The sequence below is a fragment of the Pteropus medius genome, unplaced genomic scaffold, assembly GCF_902729225.1.
Source record: "Pteropus medius unplaced genomic scaffold, Ma_sr-lr_union100, whole genome shotgun sequence".
Classification (NCBI taxonomy): domain Eukaryota; kingdom Metazoa; phylum Chordata; class Mammalia; order Chiroptera; family Pteropodidae; genus Pteropus; species Pteropus medius.
The window spans coordinates 29,488,181-29,506,976 of record NW_024344378.1 but is presented as its reverse complement, the minus strand read 5'-3'; the positions used below and the strand labels follow the sequence as shown (position 1 = coordinate 29,506,976).

The 18,796-nt window shown below is 32.5% G+C and overlaps 1 protein-coding gene across 3 annotated transcripts in view; it reads right to left on the bottom strand.

Annotated features, from left to right (window-relative positions):
* ATAD1 (ATPase family AAA domain containing 1) overlaps positions 1 to 18,796 on the bottom strand; it is a 53,048-nt gene that overhangs the window by 20,482 nt on the left and 13,770 nt on the right. For all 3 annotated transcript variants that reach the window (XM_039871798.1, XM_039871797.1, XM_039871799.1), the window contains exons 5-8: positions 16,978 to 17,178; positions 9,437 to 9,543; positions 4,176 to 4,265; positions 1,435 to 1,485 (exon numbers count right to left, since the gene is read on the bottom strand). In XM_039871798.1, the coding sequence (XP_039727732.1) occupies positions 1,435 to 1,485; positions 4,176 to 4,265; positions 9,437 to 9,543; positions 16,978 to 17,178 (449 nt within the window). The remainder of the gene's footprint in view (positions 1 to 1,434; positions 1,486 to 4,175; positions 4,266 to 9,436; positions 9,544 to 16,977; positions 17,179 to 18,796) is intronic.

Sequence of the window (18,796 nt, the reverse complement as noted above, 5' to 3'; positions counted from 1 at the left end):
CCCTCACTATGGGAATCTCTGGTTTCTTAGTTTAGATAGTAAGTTCAAATAGTGAGTTTAAGTATGAAGTTTAGGATAGGGAAGAATACCATGTTATTAAAATATATTTGATTACAGTTTTGGTGGAAAAAGTAGCAAGAGTTGGAAAATATGGAAAATTCTCTTATAATCATGGGAGTGGAAAGGCCCTCTTAATTTAGATTCAAATCCCAGAAGCCATAAAGAGATTAAACAAACAAACAAACAAAAAAACCAGTAAAATCAAAAGACAAACTGGGAAAAATATTTACAAATCGTGTAGACTAAAGACACATCTCCCTAATACATCTGAGTTCCTACACATCTATAAGAAAAAGAACACTGCAAAAGAAAAATGGGCAAAGAATATCAACAGGTATTTTACAGAAAAAAATTCAAGTGGCTCTTAAACATATAATGGTCATTTAATCCCTAAAGAATGTAAATTAAAACTATAATGAGATACCATTTTCTACCTATCATGTTGGCATAAAGTTCCATAACACTGTTGGCAAGGCTATAGGGAAAAAGGCACTCTAATATTGCTGGTATAAGAGTAAACTGAGCATGGACAATTTGGCAAAATTATAAATATCAGCAATTCCTCTTTTGGAAAATTCACTGTACTAACACTTCTGTACAAGTGTGAAATGACAAATGTACAAGGTTACTCAGTGCAGCATTAAATAACAGTAAAAGACCAAAATCAACCAGGATGTCCTTCAAAATGGCGCCAATTAAGCTACAGTATATCCATACAATGGAATCTTAACACAGTGCGAAGAAAAAAAGGGGACACAGAATAAGGAAACTAACTATATGCTAACACAGAAAGATTTCAAAGATAAGTGAAAAAAGCAATGCATAGGGGGTTTATTAACATGGTTTTGTAGGAAAGGGGAGAGAAATAACAGTATATTTTAATTTGCTTGTACAGGCATAATGCCATCTGAAACAATACAGACGAAACACAGGGGAGGGACTGAGGCTTTCTCCTGTGAACCATTTAATATATTGTAATTTTACGACGTGACTATATGACCTATTTGAAAAAAACTTAAACACAAAAATTATTGAAGATTTTGATTACCATACCTTTTAAATCTAAATTCCACACTTCAAAAATATTGAAGTTAAAAAACCCTTGCTTTTGTATAAAAATAAACATATATAATTGGGAAACAGTCTGAAAAACATCAGAGGATTTTAATCTGTAGATATGAAAACATGGCTTTTTTAAAAGACTGTCTTTAATTAGTTCAAGTATATCATAGTTATTGAGTTAGATGAGCAGGCAAGAGTTTTACAATAATTTACATCAAGTTCAAAGCTACATTATTCTCAGGTTCCATTTTCATTTCTAGAATGAATTAACGAATGTTAATAGGATGGGGAAAATTATAATTTTCTACTTACATTTTCATTTTTCAAGATGAGTTTCAGGATTGCTTCTCTTTGTTTTAGAGCCTAAAATCAGGATAATTTTCAATTACTATTTTTAAAAAAGTAAGGATCAACTAGTTTTCCTAGTATTTCTTCAATCTCTGTAAACTACCTTAAAATACCTATATGGAATAACAGAAACTCTGACAGAGGTCATGGAAACTACAGGCTAAAGCAAGGTCTAGATTCTAGCCTCCAGAGCAATCATTCATGGTTGTCCTACTGAACTACATCTCATTCTGAATCCCCAGTGCCTAGCACAATGTCTGGGAGATAACATACCCTTAAATCTTTCTTGTGTGAGTAGATGAATACCTCTACCAATGTCTTTCCTCCACGGCTCTGCAAATCTCCTTTCCTTCATTTAGAAAATTCTGAAAACATCACTGCCATAAAATTTTTACCAGTAATTAAAGAGATGGCAACAATATCTCTTTGGTTCCCCCATTTCAACATATAACTTCCATGTTCATTAATTTAATTATTGAATTTTTATTTAGTGCTGATAATATATTTGTTCACATGCTTATATTTCCCCACTCCGTGATGCTTCATATTATACCAGAGAATAGAAACTTTTACAAAATACCTTACATATAGTAAGTATAAATGCTTTTAAGAATTATTATGGCTGAACTCATTCCCATTCCCACAACCATTGAAAAAAATCAAGCTGGTTTTAATAAGCATCGAATCAAATGACCTAAAAAACAAAACCAAACCCTGCTGTTTCTGTTCAAGTGTGTTATGAAGGTTAATTTGGTATGTTCTGTGCTCACCAATAACTAATTTTGTTAATAAATATTTAACTTGGAGAGGAATTTGAAGGTAAAGTCAATCACATACTTTGATGTCATATAATTATGCAACAACAAAAAATTACCCTATAAAAAGTGTGTGTGTTCACAAAAAATAGAATGAAAGGAAGGTTAGAAACCAGTTTCTACATAACAGCATACAAATTTATAACAAACTTGTTAACTGTTTCAACTCATTTTGATAACTTACAAAATTAATATACTAAACTTACAACTTTAATAAAGGCTATTTTCCATGCTATGTATCCTATGTTCTATTCTACTGTATTGTTCTCTATGGACTACAAGCAGAGACTCTATCAACGTAATCTTCATCTTCAACCACTAATTTTCTTAAAACTAATTTTCTTTTAAAATGTTCTGATGCCTTGCTAACAAAATAAAGTCAAAATTCTTATGAGAAGTATGGAAAGTTCATCTAAACCTGGCAGCAGCCTACCTTTCCAGTCTCATCTCCGTTTTCCCTGGTGCCCTAATGGAAGTACCCCAGAAGTCGCCATTAAATATGAGCTTCCACACTTTCTTGCCTTTGTTCATTCTGGCAGGAAAGCCTTTCCTTGCCTCACTTGCCTATCAAATTCTTACCATCTTTCAAAGCCCACCTGAACTGTATAAATTTCACCAACTCCTCAGACAGAATTATTAGTTTTCACCATCATATCAGGCTCTAACAGTTCTTTAAACATACCCTTGTAAAGTACATTTAACATTATTTATTGTGTCTTACTACCATGCAACAGAGTTCTTTGAGGATAGGGGCCATGTTCCATTCACCAGAGCCTACCAGTTATCTACCTCATATTAATGCTCAATAAATAGTAGTCGCACTAAATAAATTTTATCGTCTCCTACATCAAGTTAAGAAAATCTCTTCATTGATTTGTCAGGTAAATAACTATGTGCATACCCACAGAGGGACCAGAGGTTGTAGCTATAGCAAATAGTTGATCAGAGTAATTTTTTAGAGGCCACAACCATCGACATTTAGGAAACCATGTTTGTGGCCACAGATTGATCTGGTAAGCTGCAGAATATAAAAGAGGACAAATGATTTTTAGCCAGGTTATTAATTAATTATAATATAATTATTTCAAAACTTGAAAGAAACGACACTTAAAAATTCTGCTACATGCTGATTGTACAGCACACATCTTCTATTACTAATCCTGTATTTTTTCTTTTTTCTTTTATCTAAAGGCAGACAAAATTCAAGTTCTGAGCATTTGGGGCAAAAATTATAAATAAATTGTAATCATCTATTTGAAGGTACTTCTTAAAAAAAAGAACACTAGAGAGAAAACAATACTGGTTCAACACTACCGTCATTCACATTAAGTTAAAGTGTACTATCTTAGCTACTGGTTAATCATTAATACTGTCAGAGGAAAGCACGGACTACAACTGCCAACAATTAAATAAATCTCAGTTGTTTTTCCTGTCGGGCTTCTGAACAGAACAGTTCTTCAACCCTAATCCCCCTAATTTCAGCCTATGCTAAACCAAAACTATAATTTCGATTTCTTCTGTCTTCCATTGAGAACTTGCTACATTCTAAAGAAAATCACTAAAGTGTCTAGGCAAACTTGAGGTAATTATATATTTTGAAGAGAAGCAAATAATATTAACCTTAGGAAAGAAAGAAAGAAAAGAGAGGGGAGGAGAAGAAAGAGAGAGAGAGAGAGAGAGAGAGAGAGAGAGAGAGAGAGAGAGAGAGAGAGAAATAAGTAGAAAGAACAAAGAAGCAATTATGGGGATTGTTGCCCTATTCCTTCCCTGCCTATCATAAATGATAAGTCTTATTAAAAAAAAAAAAATTATCCCCTTCTTGAAATCACAGTAAAGACCTAAAAAAAAGTGAATATTTAAGGGTTCATAATATCAGTCAAAACCACCTACAGGCTGGTTGATATGAAATCTTGTAGGCATTCTTCTCATTATAGCTGAGTCAAGATCCTGAGGACGATTAGTAGCTCCCATCACTATGACCTAAATACAAAAGGAAAACAAAGGTATTAAATCTACCTATAACACTCCTTTTTGGATGTTATTACTAGGGCTTAGAAAATACAGAAAATTAAGTGGCATCTGAACTAAATTTGCGATAAGAAATCTGGCATTAATCCAGTACGTATTACTCAAATATTTATAGATATAAATCAAAGTTAATTCTAAATAGATAATACAAAGCTGGCTAGACTGATCTATTTCACTGGACTAAAGTAACTAAAATAGCATACTGTTCAGTTACTGAAAAATTATAAAGATTTAAAAAAATCTGTTGTATTTTGCAAAATATAGTTGCTCAACGGCTATACGCTGAATAATTGAAAGCCGTTTATTTTATAACTTGGGAGTATATACGGAGGAATACTTCAAGTACCTTAATAAAAACATTTAAGAGAGAACCATTCCCCCTAAGTCTGAGGACACTAGTAGTAGTACCAGATATGTACTTTTCCCTCTAGATTTCACACATCTTCATCTCATGGCATACGTCGGCACTGCAGATGACATCTTTTCAATGCTCATAAAACTTTAAACAATCTAACTTTAAAGAAGGGCAACAAAATAAAAGTAAAAATCAAAATGCTGGGTAGAATTTTTAAAAAATTGCCGGTGACCCTGCCAACTTCTGCATCAGTGTCACTTATTTATAAGGGCAGAGAGAGATGAAAAATCAACATGAATAAAGATAAGTATATACAAAATAAGTTAAATTTCTGAAAGGCTCTAATATTACCATTACTGATGATATTTCCCTATAACCCAATAATAATAGCACACACTGATTCAAAATGAAATTTATTGGTATTCTAAAGGAAACTTTTATTTTACATTATTTTATTTCACGCAAAGGGGTATTAGATTTCTAAAATAATCTGAAATCTAACTCAGGAACATATTTAAAGATCCATCAAATCTTATATTCTACACCTATTTTTTATATTGAATGATACTCAAGAGCCAAATAACTTTCAATTAACTGTGAGAGGTTGCCACCTAGAGGGAAATAATAAAACTACAAATACAAATATAAATTTGAGAAATGTTAGTTCCAAAATATTAATGCAATTTTGTGTTTTGGATAACTGGTCCTAAACATCAAAATATTAATGCTCTTACCTAGTTTTATTTAATGATTTTCTACAACTCTATTTAGTTAATAAGGAAAATTTCTATCAAATATAAAACAAAGTCTTAAATTGATCAAATGAACTAACTATATAAAGGATGACTGTAAATAAATACATTTTGAGATGGAGTATATTTAAAGTGTTAAAATAGATTCAAAGTGATATGGAAGTGTGTTGAAGGCTGACCATATTAGGTGGCAGAAAATCATAAAAGGCTTTGTGGTTGAGGCAGTACCTGAAAAAAACTGAAAAATGGGTTGTATTTTGAGAAACTTTTTAGGCAAACTGCCTAAAACAAAACAAAGAAACCCAGTATAGAAGATGAAATGCTAAAAATTAGGATCAAGGAATCCAAATAAATTTAGCGTAACATGTTCTAATGAATAAAATATAGGTTAATAATAGTCATGGTGAAAAATCAAGAATGCATGAAACTACTTGTAGTTTCCCTTAAAGAAGCAAATTTTAAGGGGCAAAAACAATCTTTACACATATATAAACTCAGTGTTTAGTGTAAATGAGATAAAATTCAAAATGGGAAGCAACAGTAATTTCTTAGTATTTAAGTAACAAAATTAATGTACCTTTTAGGTATTAGTTAAGACTTTTAAAAATCTTTAAGACAAAGTATAAAGATAAATTTTTTATCATTTCACATTTAAAATAATCAGATCTAAATTCATGCCTCAAAACTTTGTCAATGAATATCCTAAATACATGTTTCTTTTGTTTCATGTCTCTCAAGATGAAAAACATGTCATCGGCTAACTTATATTTCCAGTAGTGGTGATAGGTTTACTGGAGCCATTGAACTGTTTTTGTTTCCTGTATGGCCATATCAGACATACTAACTGGAGTACTGGGCTCCATCCATAGTCATATAATAGACAATTTTAGAGAAAAGCTAACTGGTTGATATAAAAGAAGAATATGTCTGAAGTTATTATTCAAATCAATAATATCAATTTTAACCCCTCGTCACACAAAAAAGGTAAAAAGAAAACAGTTGCTAGAGTTTAATAAAAAGCAATTTGTCATAATGAAAACAGTAAGTACTATTAGCGTGATAAATTATGGTTCTGAAAACTCAGTTCGAAAATGTACTGTCTCAGAGCCATGATGTGGGGCTCCGAATGAAGTGGCTCTGAAGTATATACTTCACCCAACTGTCACTATTTCCTTGGTCTTTTAAACTATAATTTGATAGGATATTATAAAATACTAAGTATTTTCTCTTCATAATCTAACTATTTGATTGTTTAAGCGATTTAAATACTGTTGCTTAGGAGGTTATTAGTTTTGGGAAACCTAAACTATTTCCATTGAATAGATGTATTAGAAGCAATTATTAATAAAAATTGCTTCTATTACTGTCACCTAAATTTATCTATGTTGTGCTTTTTTCTCTAATCATCCAACAAACATTAAAGGCAACTTTCCCTCATAATGAAGCTATATTTTCATAAAGATGATGTAGAATGAGGGCATGTGGTTTAATTTTCTTTTTGAGAATGATATGTTTCCTATTTTTGATTTATGGGAATATGGTAGACATAGGAGATCCTTTACTCCTCTGGCTACAGAACACACACAAATAATGGAGTAATAAAAAACGCAAATAAATTAATTGATAAATCTGCAAAAAAGTAAAGGAATTAAGCTGAGGACAGGAGGAAGGCCTATGCCTAAGGGAGGTAAACAAGGGTAGAAGCTGACCACATACCATGTAGACATATAATGTATAGAGCTTAGAGTGGGGTATGCACTGGACACATCACAGGGCAGAGAGCCTGATGAAAGACCACCTATATAAAGCTGGGACTCATGAGTACCATAGTTTTAGAAAAGTGAAATATTAGAAAACCTATTCAGTAGAGTCAAGCCTTGGTTCTTGGAAAGACATATAAACACATAAACACCCATATAAATTCCCTGAGATTTCATGGTTCGAATTCAGCCTACATGGATCTCAGCTAATATACATAAAATAACCTGAATTTATCTATTTGTGTTGGGGAAAAAAATATGGCAAAGGACAAATCCTCTTAGATCAACGAACCTTCAACAAAGGTTCCAAAAATTCACACGCAAAATTCAACCAAATATGATTTTTTCCCCCATGAAATCACAAAACACAAGAGCCACCATAAACTCAAACAAATAAGAACCAGATATACAAATAGTCATGTTAGAATTACTGAATATAGACTATAACTATGTTAATATACTTAAAGGAATAAAGGAGGAATTTTAAAAATCACATGGCAAATATTTATGTAGAAAATATGTAGAAAATTTAGATCTGTTATAAGTACTTTACTCTGATAAATTCCTTAAACTTCTACAATAATTTTGAGGTGGATATTATCCTCCCCTTTTTATAGATATTATTTCCTCTATTCAGATAAAATGATTATATAATTTGGCCAAGGTCACACAGCTAGTTTGATGCCAGGGCTCTGGTTTTCTAATCTAATTGGAAACATGAGTTGATGGGCAAGAGCTCATGAAAAGTGACATGGAAAACTTGAAAAAAAAAATCTAAAAGAATTTTTAGAACTGAAAAATTTACTAACTGAAAGAATAAACTCAACGAAAGAATTAAATAGCAGAAGACATCAAAGTGATCTTAGAATCGACAAATTGGAAAAAAAAAAGAGATAAAGAAATTACCCAGAATATTTGATAAAAAGAGAAAAAATATAAAAAGTTAAAACACATGACATATAAATGAGGTATATCTAATTGGCACTCCACAAAGAGAGTACATAGGGAATGAACAAGAAACAATATTTGAAGAAATAACTTTTTAGAAGTGATGGAAGATATGATTCTATACATATTATGTTTTTTAAAAAGGGCAAAGAGATTACAAAATAGAAAATACCCGGTAAAGTTAAAACAACAGAAGACTATTGTTAACTTTTGCAAAACTTTTCAAAGAGATACAAATAGGTGATTCATGAAAAAAAAGTGGTTCTAGAACTTCCATTTCAAGTAATATGGCAGAAAAATAACATGCCAGATATTTTTTTTTAACTTTACTTTTAAAACACATCATTGACCTGACAAGTATGGCCTAGAAGGTATTATGCTAAAGTGAAATAATTCAGGGAAAGAAAAATACCATATAGTCTCACTTATATGTGGAATCTAAACAACAAAAAAAAATGAACAAACAGAAACAGACTCATAGATACAGAGAACAAACTGGTGATTGCTATATGGGGGACTGGGTAAAAAGGTGAAAAGATTAAGTACAAATTGGTAGTTACAAAATAGTCACAGAGATGTAAAGTACAGCACAGAGAACATAGTTAACAAGATTTTAATAACTACATATAGCGCCAAGTGAGTACTAGACTAACTGGGGGGATCACTTTGTAAATTCTATAGATGTCTAACTACTACACCTGAAACTTAATACTGAATGCCAACTGTAATTGGAAAAAAAGCATAGAATACTCACAGGTGAAAAATTAAGTGAAAATGGGAACCCAAAGAGGTAAGCTGAACAATCTAGCAGCTTTCTCTTTGGTGGCTTATCAAGGGACCTTAGTTTTCACAGCCTTAGAAGAGGAAGAGACAAAGACTAGGAGAGATGACTGTTTTATTTAAAATTGGAATCTTAAAAGAAGGTGCATGTGATAGGAAGTGGGAAAGTAAATTTCAGCATCTAATGAAAATAAGTGACATAAGAACTGAGAGTAAAGACTGCAGTGATTTATGGTAAGAGTCAAAGAAACATGTAGCCAGAGCCACAAGTCATTCCACTTCCTTGGCATAGATTCCAAGCAGAGGCTTCGCCCTGTTTTTTTCTCTTCTGTTATACTCGTTTCAGATACTGAGACCATCTATAAACACTTTGTTAAACATGAAAACCTCAAAACAAACTGTATTCTTTCAGATCTCCATCATTTAAAGATAATTACGAAAAAGACTTTTGTAAAAAAGCCAAAGTCTCCTATTAACACCACCACTACCGCAATACCACAAAGTCTTAGGCAGGTTTCTTTCAAATACCTGGCAGCTGTGATCAGTATCCAATCCATCCCAGAGGCTCATAAACTGAGCTTTCATCATAGCTGTGGCTTCATGGTCAGAACTTGAACGGTTTCGTAGAAAGGAGTCTAGAAGGAAAAGTCCTTAATCTTAGAAATTAATAGTGAATTATTTACCTTTATATAATTTAATTTATATAAAGCTGACAACTGAACAACTACAAGCAAAAGGGTTCAACTATACCTTTCCACACATTATTCTAATATAACAATTTTGACAAATTATTGTGCAAATTGAAAAACAATTAATTCACGATCTTCATTTCTTTCCTAAGAATACTTTCATACTAACATACACATAAAAAAGTAAAGGAGAGGGTGGCTCCATAGTGTAGTGGGTAGCGCATCTGCTTTACACGCAGAAGGTTCTGTGTTTGCGCCCCAGGTGGAGCCACAGATCATACCCTAGGTGCACCAGCGCCCGCCTCCTCCCAGTGCTCCAGGAGTGCCAGGCCCAGGGTGCATGCTGTGAGCGTGTGGGAGGAGATACCCCACCCTCAGAGATCCAGTTCTTAAGGAGAAATGGCAACCTCCATAGGTCAGGGGTGGAAGTTGGGGGGAGGGGTGGAAGTGGGGTGGGGGATTAAGAGGAAAAAAAGTAAAGGAATTGGTATTAAGAGGCTAGAAAAGGATCAAGTAGTGTCTTGAAGGAAAATCTGTGTGCTCTGGCCCTAAATTTCCATATTATTGTATCTTTTGTGTTCTTAATTATGGAGTCACGCATTCTTTTCCTCACACATTTTTCCTAATAATAAATAAAAATGGCAATGGAAAATGTCAAAACGCTATTAAGTAGGAAAATGCAGGACAGAAAATGGTTTGAAATACACTTGCTAATACGCATGTACATATATGTTATACATGGTAAAAACTCAAATGCTAATAACTTTGGTTATCTCTCAGTGACAGACTTAAGGATAACTTTAATTTTCTCTTTTGAATTATTTTGTCATCTAAATTATCTACAATAAATACAAAATGCTTTTAAAAAGGGGGAAACATGTTCCTTCTAAAATGAAAAGACTTTATTCTTATATCCTAAGAAGAAAAAAAGACAGTAAAAATAAATCCTGGATTTTCTAGTAAAACCTCTATTTCAAATGTTCTGTCTGCTATTCCTTCAAATAACTGGAATTTCTGAGTAACTTTCACATATCAGCATTAAAACTAGAACTTGAAGTCTGTCAATCACACATGAAAGTGGCACAAAATGCTTTGTCATGTGCTGGGTTCAAGCTTTTAAAAGGCATTTTTAAAAAGAAATTATAGCAGAACACATTATCATGACATGATAGTCTTGTGATGGCAAACATATCCTGGATTTTCTTATAGAGTTCTAGGTTTGTTCCATTGTTGGACTATGTATCAAACTAACCCATTTATTTTGCATGTGGAAAAATCTAGTCATTTTAAAATTGCTTTTTTTAAAAAGATTAATTGTTTAAGTTTAGCTGCCTACTTATACACCATAATTTTATATGAATTATTCCTAAATTATCTTCATTACTTAGAAATGGTTCTGGTAAGATGGCTGTTTAAAATAATACGAAAAATTTTAAATGCTGGATAAGTATATTAAAAACCTAACCATATTAGTAATTACATTAAATGTAAATGGTCTAGAGTATTCAATTACATGAGTAAGATATTAGACTGGATTAAAAATATAACACCACTGTGTGCTGCTTGCAAGATGCATACTTAAACATAAGGGCTATGAATTTGAAAAGGATAGAAAGACATATATAAATACTAACAAAGTTGGAAGAATATATTTTTTCCCCCCGAAATTGGAAGAATATATTTTTCCCCCCTCTTTAATTCTCCCCTCCTCCACCCCTGACCTACAGATGTTGCTGCTTCTCCTTAAGAAGTGGATCTCTGAAGGTGGGGCGTCTCCTCCCACACGCTTGCGGCATGCACCCGTGCAGCCGGAGCCTGGTGCACCCTGGGCCTGGTCCATGGTTCCACCTGGGGCGCGAACCCAGGACCCTTCTCAGCGTAAAGCAGACGTTCTAACTACTATACTATGGAGCCAACCGGAAAAATATTTTTGTAAAAACTTAATTCATAGCTGATAAACAGTGCTGGAACAACTAAACATTCATCCATATGCAAGGAAAAAAAAAAAAAGAAAGAAAGACCTGTACACAGACCTTTTAACATTCACAAAAATTAACTCAAAATGGATCACAGATCTAAATGTAAAACAAACTATAAAACTTGTATAAGATAATATAGGAGAAAATCTAGGTGACCTTGGGTTTGGTGTTAAGTTTTTGCACACAACACCAAAAACAAACACCAAAGAAATGAGTAAGCTGGTCTTTACTAAAATTAAAAATCCTGCCCTATGAAAGACAGTTAAGAGAAAAGGCAAACCATAGACTGGGGGAAAAATATTTACAAAACACATATTTGATAAAGAACTTGTATCCAAAATACACACAAAAAAACCCTAAAATTCAACAAGAAAACAGCCCAATTAAAAAAACGGGCAAAAGATCTAAACAGACACCTTCACTTACCATAAAAAGACATACAGATGAAAAATAAACATATGAAAAGATACTCAACAACATATGTCATTAGGGAATTGCAAATTAAAATAACAACAAGACATTTATAAACTTATTAAAGTAGCTAAAATTCAAAAAACTGATAAAAGCAAGTGCTGCAGAGGATGCAGAGCAACAGGACCTCTCATTTATTGCTGGTGAAACTGCAAAATGGTATAGTCACTTTGGAAGGCAGTTTGATAGTTTACTACAAAGCCAAATATAGTCTTAGCATAAGATTCAGCAATTGTGCTCCTAGGTATTTATCTGAGTTGAAAACTTACTGCATATCGCTCTTGTTAGCAGCTTTATTCATAATTATCCCAAAGTGGGAGCAATCTAGATGTCCTTCAACAGATGAACGTATAAACTGTGGTACAACCATATAAAGGACTATTATTCAGCAATAAAAAGAAGTGAGCTATGAAGGCCTGAAAAGACATGGAGGAATCTTAAATGCATATTGCTAAGTGAACGAAGCCAGTTTTGAAAGGCTACATATTGTATGATCCCACCTATATGACATTTTGTAAAAGACAAAACTAGAGACAGTAAAAAGATCAGTGGCTGCCAGAAGTTCGGGAGAGAGGGAGGAATGAATAGGTGGAACACAGGGAATTTTTACAGTGGTGATTCTATTCTGCATGATATTGTAATGGTAGATATATGACAAAGAATTACCCTTAATGTAAACTACGACTTTAGTTATTAAAATGTATCAATACTGGTTTAGTAATGATCATTGACAAATTATCATTAACAAATCACTAACAAATGTATCCCACAAATGCAAAGTATTAATAATAAGAGAAAAATTGTGGTGGGGTATATAGGAACCTTTAACTTTCTGCTCAATTTTTCTGTAAACTTAAAGCTGTTCTAAAAAAATAAAGTCTTGTAACTGAATAAAAATAGTTAATAAATATCTGAAATTGCAAGAAAGGAAGAAAATCCCAGAGGTCAGGGAAAAAAGAAAATTAAAATAAGAGTGGTGAGATCTCAAAGAGATTATGCCACTGTTTCTATACACAACAGATATGCATGTGTAGCATCAGAAGGTTCTGCTTTGGAGTTAATATCCATGCTGAAGCCAAGATGCTCAAAAGAATGTATAGTCACAGAAAGTGCAGACCAGAAAAAAAAAAAAAAAAAAAAATCCTGCTCACCACTATAGGGAGTTAAGAAAGCTTATGTTGTTTGTCTTGGCCTGGGCTCTGGGGGAATATATAACTCCTGACAAATAAAAAACCAAGACCACAGGGGCTTTCTTTCAGGCTTGAAGTCTAAATTTGTACTGCCATTCAGTCTAGGAACGTCTCAGTTGAGAAATTATCATAAAAATTGGTTCTGAATGATTAGACCCCAGAGGCTCTAAGTGGAAGACAGAAAAACTACTCTGGATCTTCTGCAGTACAAAATTCTCATATAAAAAACACGCCATAAGCCATCTATTGTTAGAAATGACACGAAAAAAAATTACTCTGAAAGAGAGTCAACAAAGAGAATCGGAATTTCTGACAACACTCAAAAAAGAAAGAACAATATAAAAATACTATGTTTAAAATTCTGAAGACATAAAAGGGATTGAAATTCTAAGAAAAGAGCAAGCTACGGTAGAAAAAGATAAAAAAGAACTGAATATAACATCTAAAGTTCAAATACAATCAACAGAATACAAACCCAATGGTTTTGAGATTCAACAGAGCCAAGCAAAAAATATGCTTCTGATAAATTACCCAAGATTGATTTTTGAGTTGCACCATTACTTTATGTACCAACACAAAAAACTTTAAAATGTTGTCAATTATGATGTTAAAAGAGAAAAACTCTGCCAATTAAATAATAACATGCTATCCCAATTTCAGAGATGTTAAAATGTAGAAAACAAAACAGTATGTTTTAGAACTGATGAAATATGGAAGAGAATTAATGATAAAACTGTGGAAATGACTCAAAATTAAGAAGAGAGTTGAAGAATATGGGGGGTTTTGGGTAATAAAATAAAAGCCCTGTAACATTCAAAGATATGTAGTAGTTGAGAAATTTTCCAGATTAACAAAAACCACAAATCCTCAAATTAAAAACCAGTCTTAGGAGGATAAATAAAAATAAATACAGACCTAGAAAGACTAACCAAACAGCAGAACAAGATCAAAACAACACTAATACAGAGAAAAGATAGATTACTCACAAAGAAATATTTGGCTATAAGCAGAATTCTCAAAAGCAACAAGAAAGAATGGAAGACAACAGACTTGTGGCTAAATTGCTGAAGAAAAATAATTCTGTATCATTTCAGAGTGAAGGAAAAATTAACATTTTTACAGAAAGACAGAATTCATGATGTTTGCTGAAAGAACTTCAACAGACTTGGGTAAGATGGAAATTAAATCCCCAGAAAAGGTAGGCACGAGAAACAATTGTGAGGGAAAAAACTGGCAAATATAGGTCTCTAAACAAGCACTACCAGCATAGAAATAACAAATATGGAGAGTATAAAATGAGAAAAAGTGTTAGTTAACAACAACATGTAAGAGTTGAAAGGAATGATTAGTATGCAAGAGTTCTAATGTCCCTATATTATTTGGGAGGAAGGCAGACACGATTAGCCTAGACTTTTAAGACAAGTAGGTATGCTAAACATTTCACTAAAAGAAAAAGAATATATTACTTCTAAACCGATAGCCAGGAAAAGAGAATAAAAAAAGCAAAAACCATTCTCTAGATTGGGAAATAAAAAGCATACAGTTATGTGGCAGAAATCTAAACATAACAGTTATCAAAATGAAGGCAAGCGGACCACACCTCCCGGTTAAAGAGGCTTGGATTAAAATTTCAAAAAACTCAGCTATATTCTTTTGTGCAAAATGCACACCAAAAAAAACCTAAATAGTTGGAGTAAAGTGATAAGATACACAAGGCAAATAAATAAAGTACTATATTATCTAGATCCTTCTCTATATTTCTATACAGCCTATCATATTACATATAATTTAAAAAGTATAATTAATGCAAAATTATAGTTTTAATTACTATAGCTTTATTATACATGTATAACTTATTGTACCAGGAACAGAACAAAAATACTGATGATCCATAACATATAGAAAGAGTCCACTAGTAAAAAAGTCAAGACATATAGATCCGGAAAGGTGATCTGTTTTGTAAGTTGGTTGTCCATGAGGAAAAGAATGAAATTAGATTCCTACTTCATGCTATATATTTAAAAGAGGGGAATATTTACAAGGGTAGTGAAGAGATTTATAAACCAGACACAAAAAGTTTATTTGATAAAGGAAAAAGACTGATAAATGTAACTACATTTAAATTTACATCTCTGTAAAATAAACTATCTTAAAGTATAAAAGCAAGCCAGTCTAGAAAATATTTGCTTTGCATAGCAAAGGAAACCATCAACAAAACAAAAAGACAACCTACTGAATGAGAGAAGATATTTGTCAATGATACATTTAATAAAAGGTTATATCCAAAGTTTACAAAAAACTCATATAACTCAACACCAAAAAAACCAACCCTATTAAAAATGATCAGAGCACTTGAATAGGCATTTCTTCAAAGAGGACATACAGATGGTCAAAAGACATGTAAGACGCGCAATGACACTGGTCATCAGAGAAATACAAATTGAAATCACAATGAGATATCACCTCACATCAATAAATCAAAAAACAAGTGCTGTCAAGGATGTAGAGAAAAAGGAACCCTCGTGTGCTGTTAATGGGACTGCAAATTGGTACAGCCCCTATGAAAAACAGTTTGGAGGTTCCTCAAAAAATTAAAAATAGATACCTTATGACCCAGCAATTGCACTTCTGGATATTTATCTAAAGAAAATGAAAGCACTAATTTGAAAAGCTAGATGCACCTCTACATTCACTGCAGTACTATTTACAACATGCATATGGAAGCAAGCTCAGTGCCCATCAATAAACACATGGATAAAGAAGAAGTGGTACATAAACACAATGGAATATTACTCAGCCATAAAAAAAAAAAAGAAAGAAATCACCATTTGCAATCACATGGATGGACCTAGAGGATATTATGCTAAGTGAAGTAAGTCAGATTGAAAGACAAATACCACATGAATTCACTTATATGTGGAATCTAAAGAATAAAATAAACCAACCAACAATATGGAAACAGACTCATAGATACAGGGAACAAACTGGTAAGTCCCAGATGGGCGGGGGGTTGGATAAAAAGGTGAAGGGATTAAGAAGTACAAACTGTTAGTTACAAAACAGTCACAGAAGTGTGAAGCATAGCATAGGGAATATAGTCAATAATACTGTAATAACCATATGTAGTGCCAAGTGGGTACTAGACTAATTGGGGGGATCACTCTGTAAATTATATAAATGTCTAACCACTATGTTGTACACCTGAAACTAATATAAAATAGCGGATGTCAACTCTAATTGAAAATACAATTAAGAAAATATTTGCAATCAACAAAGTATTACCAAGAAAAATGCAAATAACGCCCCTTCCCCCAAAAAACCTGATGATTTACAAGCAAGGAGACCTAAATGACTAATCAACATGTTAAAAGATGCTCAAAGTTACTAGTAAGCAAGGAAATTCAAATTAAAATAGTGAGATAATTCATGTTCTTTAAACTGGCAAAAATTAACAATAATGTCTGAAAAGATAAATTTTAGGGAGTATGTAGGGAAACTACACACTAATGAGAGTGAAAACAAATATAAACACTTTGAAGGAAAACACAGCAAAAACTATCAAGTAGGATAGTGAACAAACTAGTTCTGCAACAGAGAAATTATACATAGCATGTAAGGATGTTGGTTATCTCTTTTGTTTTATTAATTTGGCCTCGAAAATGTTAAAACTCAATTTGGTCATCTAAATAACACCCTTAAAAATGGCACTTTAAAATGCTCCCACAAAAAACACAGCATACCTATTTCATCTATAAAGATGATGGAAGGCTGTAGCTTTATGGCAAGGGAAAAAACAGCAGCAGCTAATTTCTGAGATTCTCCATACCACTTATCTGTCAGTGTTGAAGGCTGAAGGTTAATAAATCGACAGCCTGCTTCTTTGGCTGTAGCCTTGGCAATCAATGTTTTACCACAGCCTGGAGGTCCATAGAGAAGAACACCTGGAAATTGACATGTTATTTTATTATTTCCTTTAAGAGAACAAGATATTTGCTTTAGTTTACATGATAATCGACATAATACTAATTCTGACCACACTAAAACTTTCCCCAATGTTTGCTTATTTTTATTAATCTTTTTTAATAGTAGAAAAGGAAGAAGCCATGGTCTACATTCTGTGTCAGTGATGACATGCTTTTGGGATTATAGCACCCTGTGCCTCCTCCCTTCATGAAAAGGTCCAGATCAGGATTTTAAAGGCAATCATCTTGACATCCAAACTCACAACACTCGATCAAATGCTTGACAAATAAAATCATTTAATATGCTCCACCTTCACGAGCTAACAGAACACTTTAGCTTGCTGAAGAACAGTCCAGAGAAAATCAACAACTTCAAAACAGAATGTAGCAAACACTATTTTGCTGTTGCTCAGAGCCTTAAGTTTTAGCAAAAAGGACATGTGCCTTTTTCCAAACAAATCATGATCTCTTTTTAAAAGGAATAGAAATGACCAGTCAGTCCCATTTTAATTTCCAAGAAATAAAACTATTATTAACCCATAGTCTCCATTGATAGCAGTTTGCTCTAAATACTACTTAAGGTACTTCTTTTATACAGAAAGGATCTAAACAGGTTGGGATCTTGTGCATTTTGGGAATCATCACCAACTGTTTTTCAACTAAAATGATAACATTTTTTAACCTAATATAACACTAAAATTATGGTAAATTTATGGTAGCCTATAAATCATCTACAGACAAGCCCGACAAAAACTATAAATTTCAGACTTCTTTTAATATTTGCTTAATTCAGCTTCTCAACTTTTTTCACACAATGGAACTTAAAGAATGACAATACTTATAGACAGCATGCTAAGTAAAACGAAAAGGATTTGGAGTATCCAAAATATGTAGTAAAAATAAAATATAAAACATAATGGAGGAAGAATGAATATTTTATATAAAAGCCCCCAATTTTCATTTTTTAAAAAAGTTATAAACTTGAGCTTGATTCCATAAACCTAACAATTTTTTTTCCACATACAGAACTTCACATAATGTTCAAATTTTTCCTCAAAAACACAGATTTTTCTAGTGATCTTAAGAATTCTTTAAGATTCAACTAACTCAAGTTTAATCATTTTATACCAAACATTTTTAAAGCTGATTGTAAAATTTAAATCCATAAACTTTACCAATAAGTGTTAATATTTTCAAGCAGTCTTTGCAATTTTAATTTAAGTTCATTTAGGTGCTAAAAACTTCACTAAATCAGTTATCATTTGAAGCCTCTACTGACTTTATAAGTCTCATGAACAATACAGAGTAGTCTAATGCCATTTAATTCAAATAAAGCTGAAAACATGTGGAATGACTGCAGAAACTGGGAATTATTATTAGTTATCATACTGATTGTAGAACTTCATATGGAATTCAGATCTACTAACCAACTTTTATTTGCATATTACTTGAATCTCAGGGTTTTTAGAACTATTAATGCAAAAGTCCTCATATTTGGTTGATCCTGCAGTAAATACATATATTGTATTTACACCATCACTTCATAAACTTATGCAGTACTCTCAGAATGTCATATTTGTTTCAAAGTATTTATTTA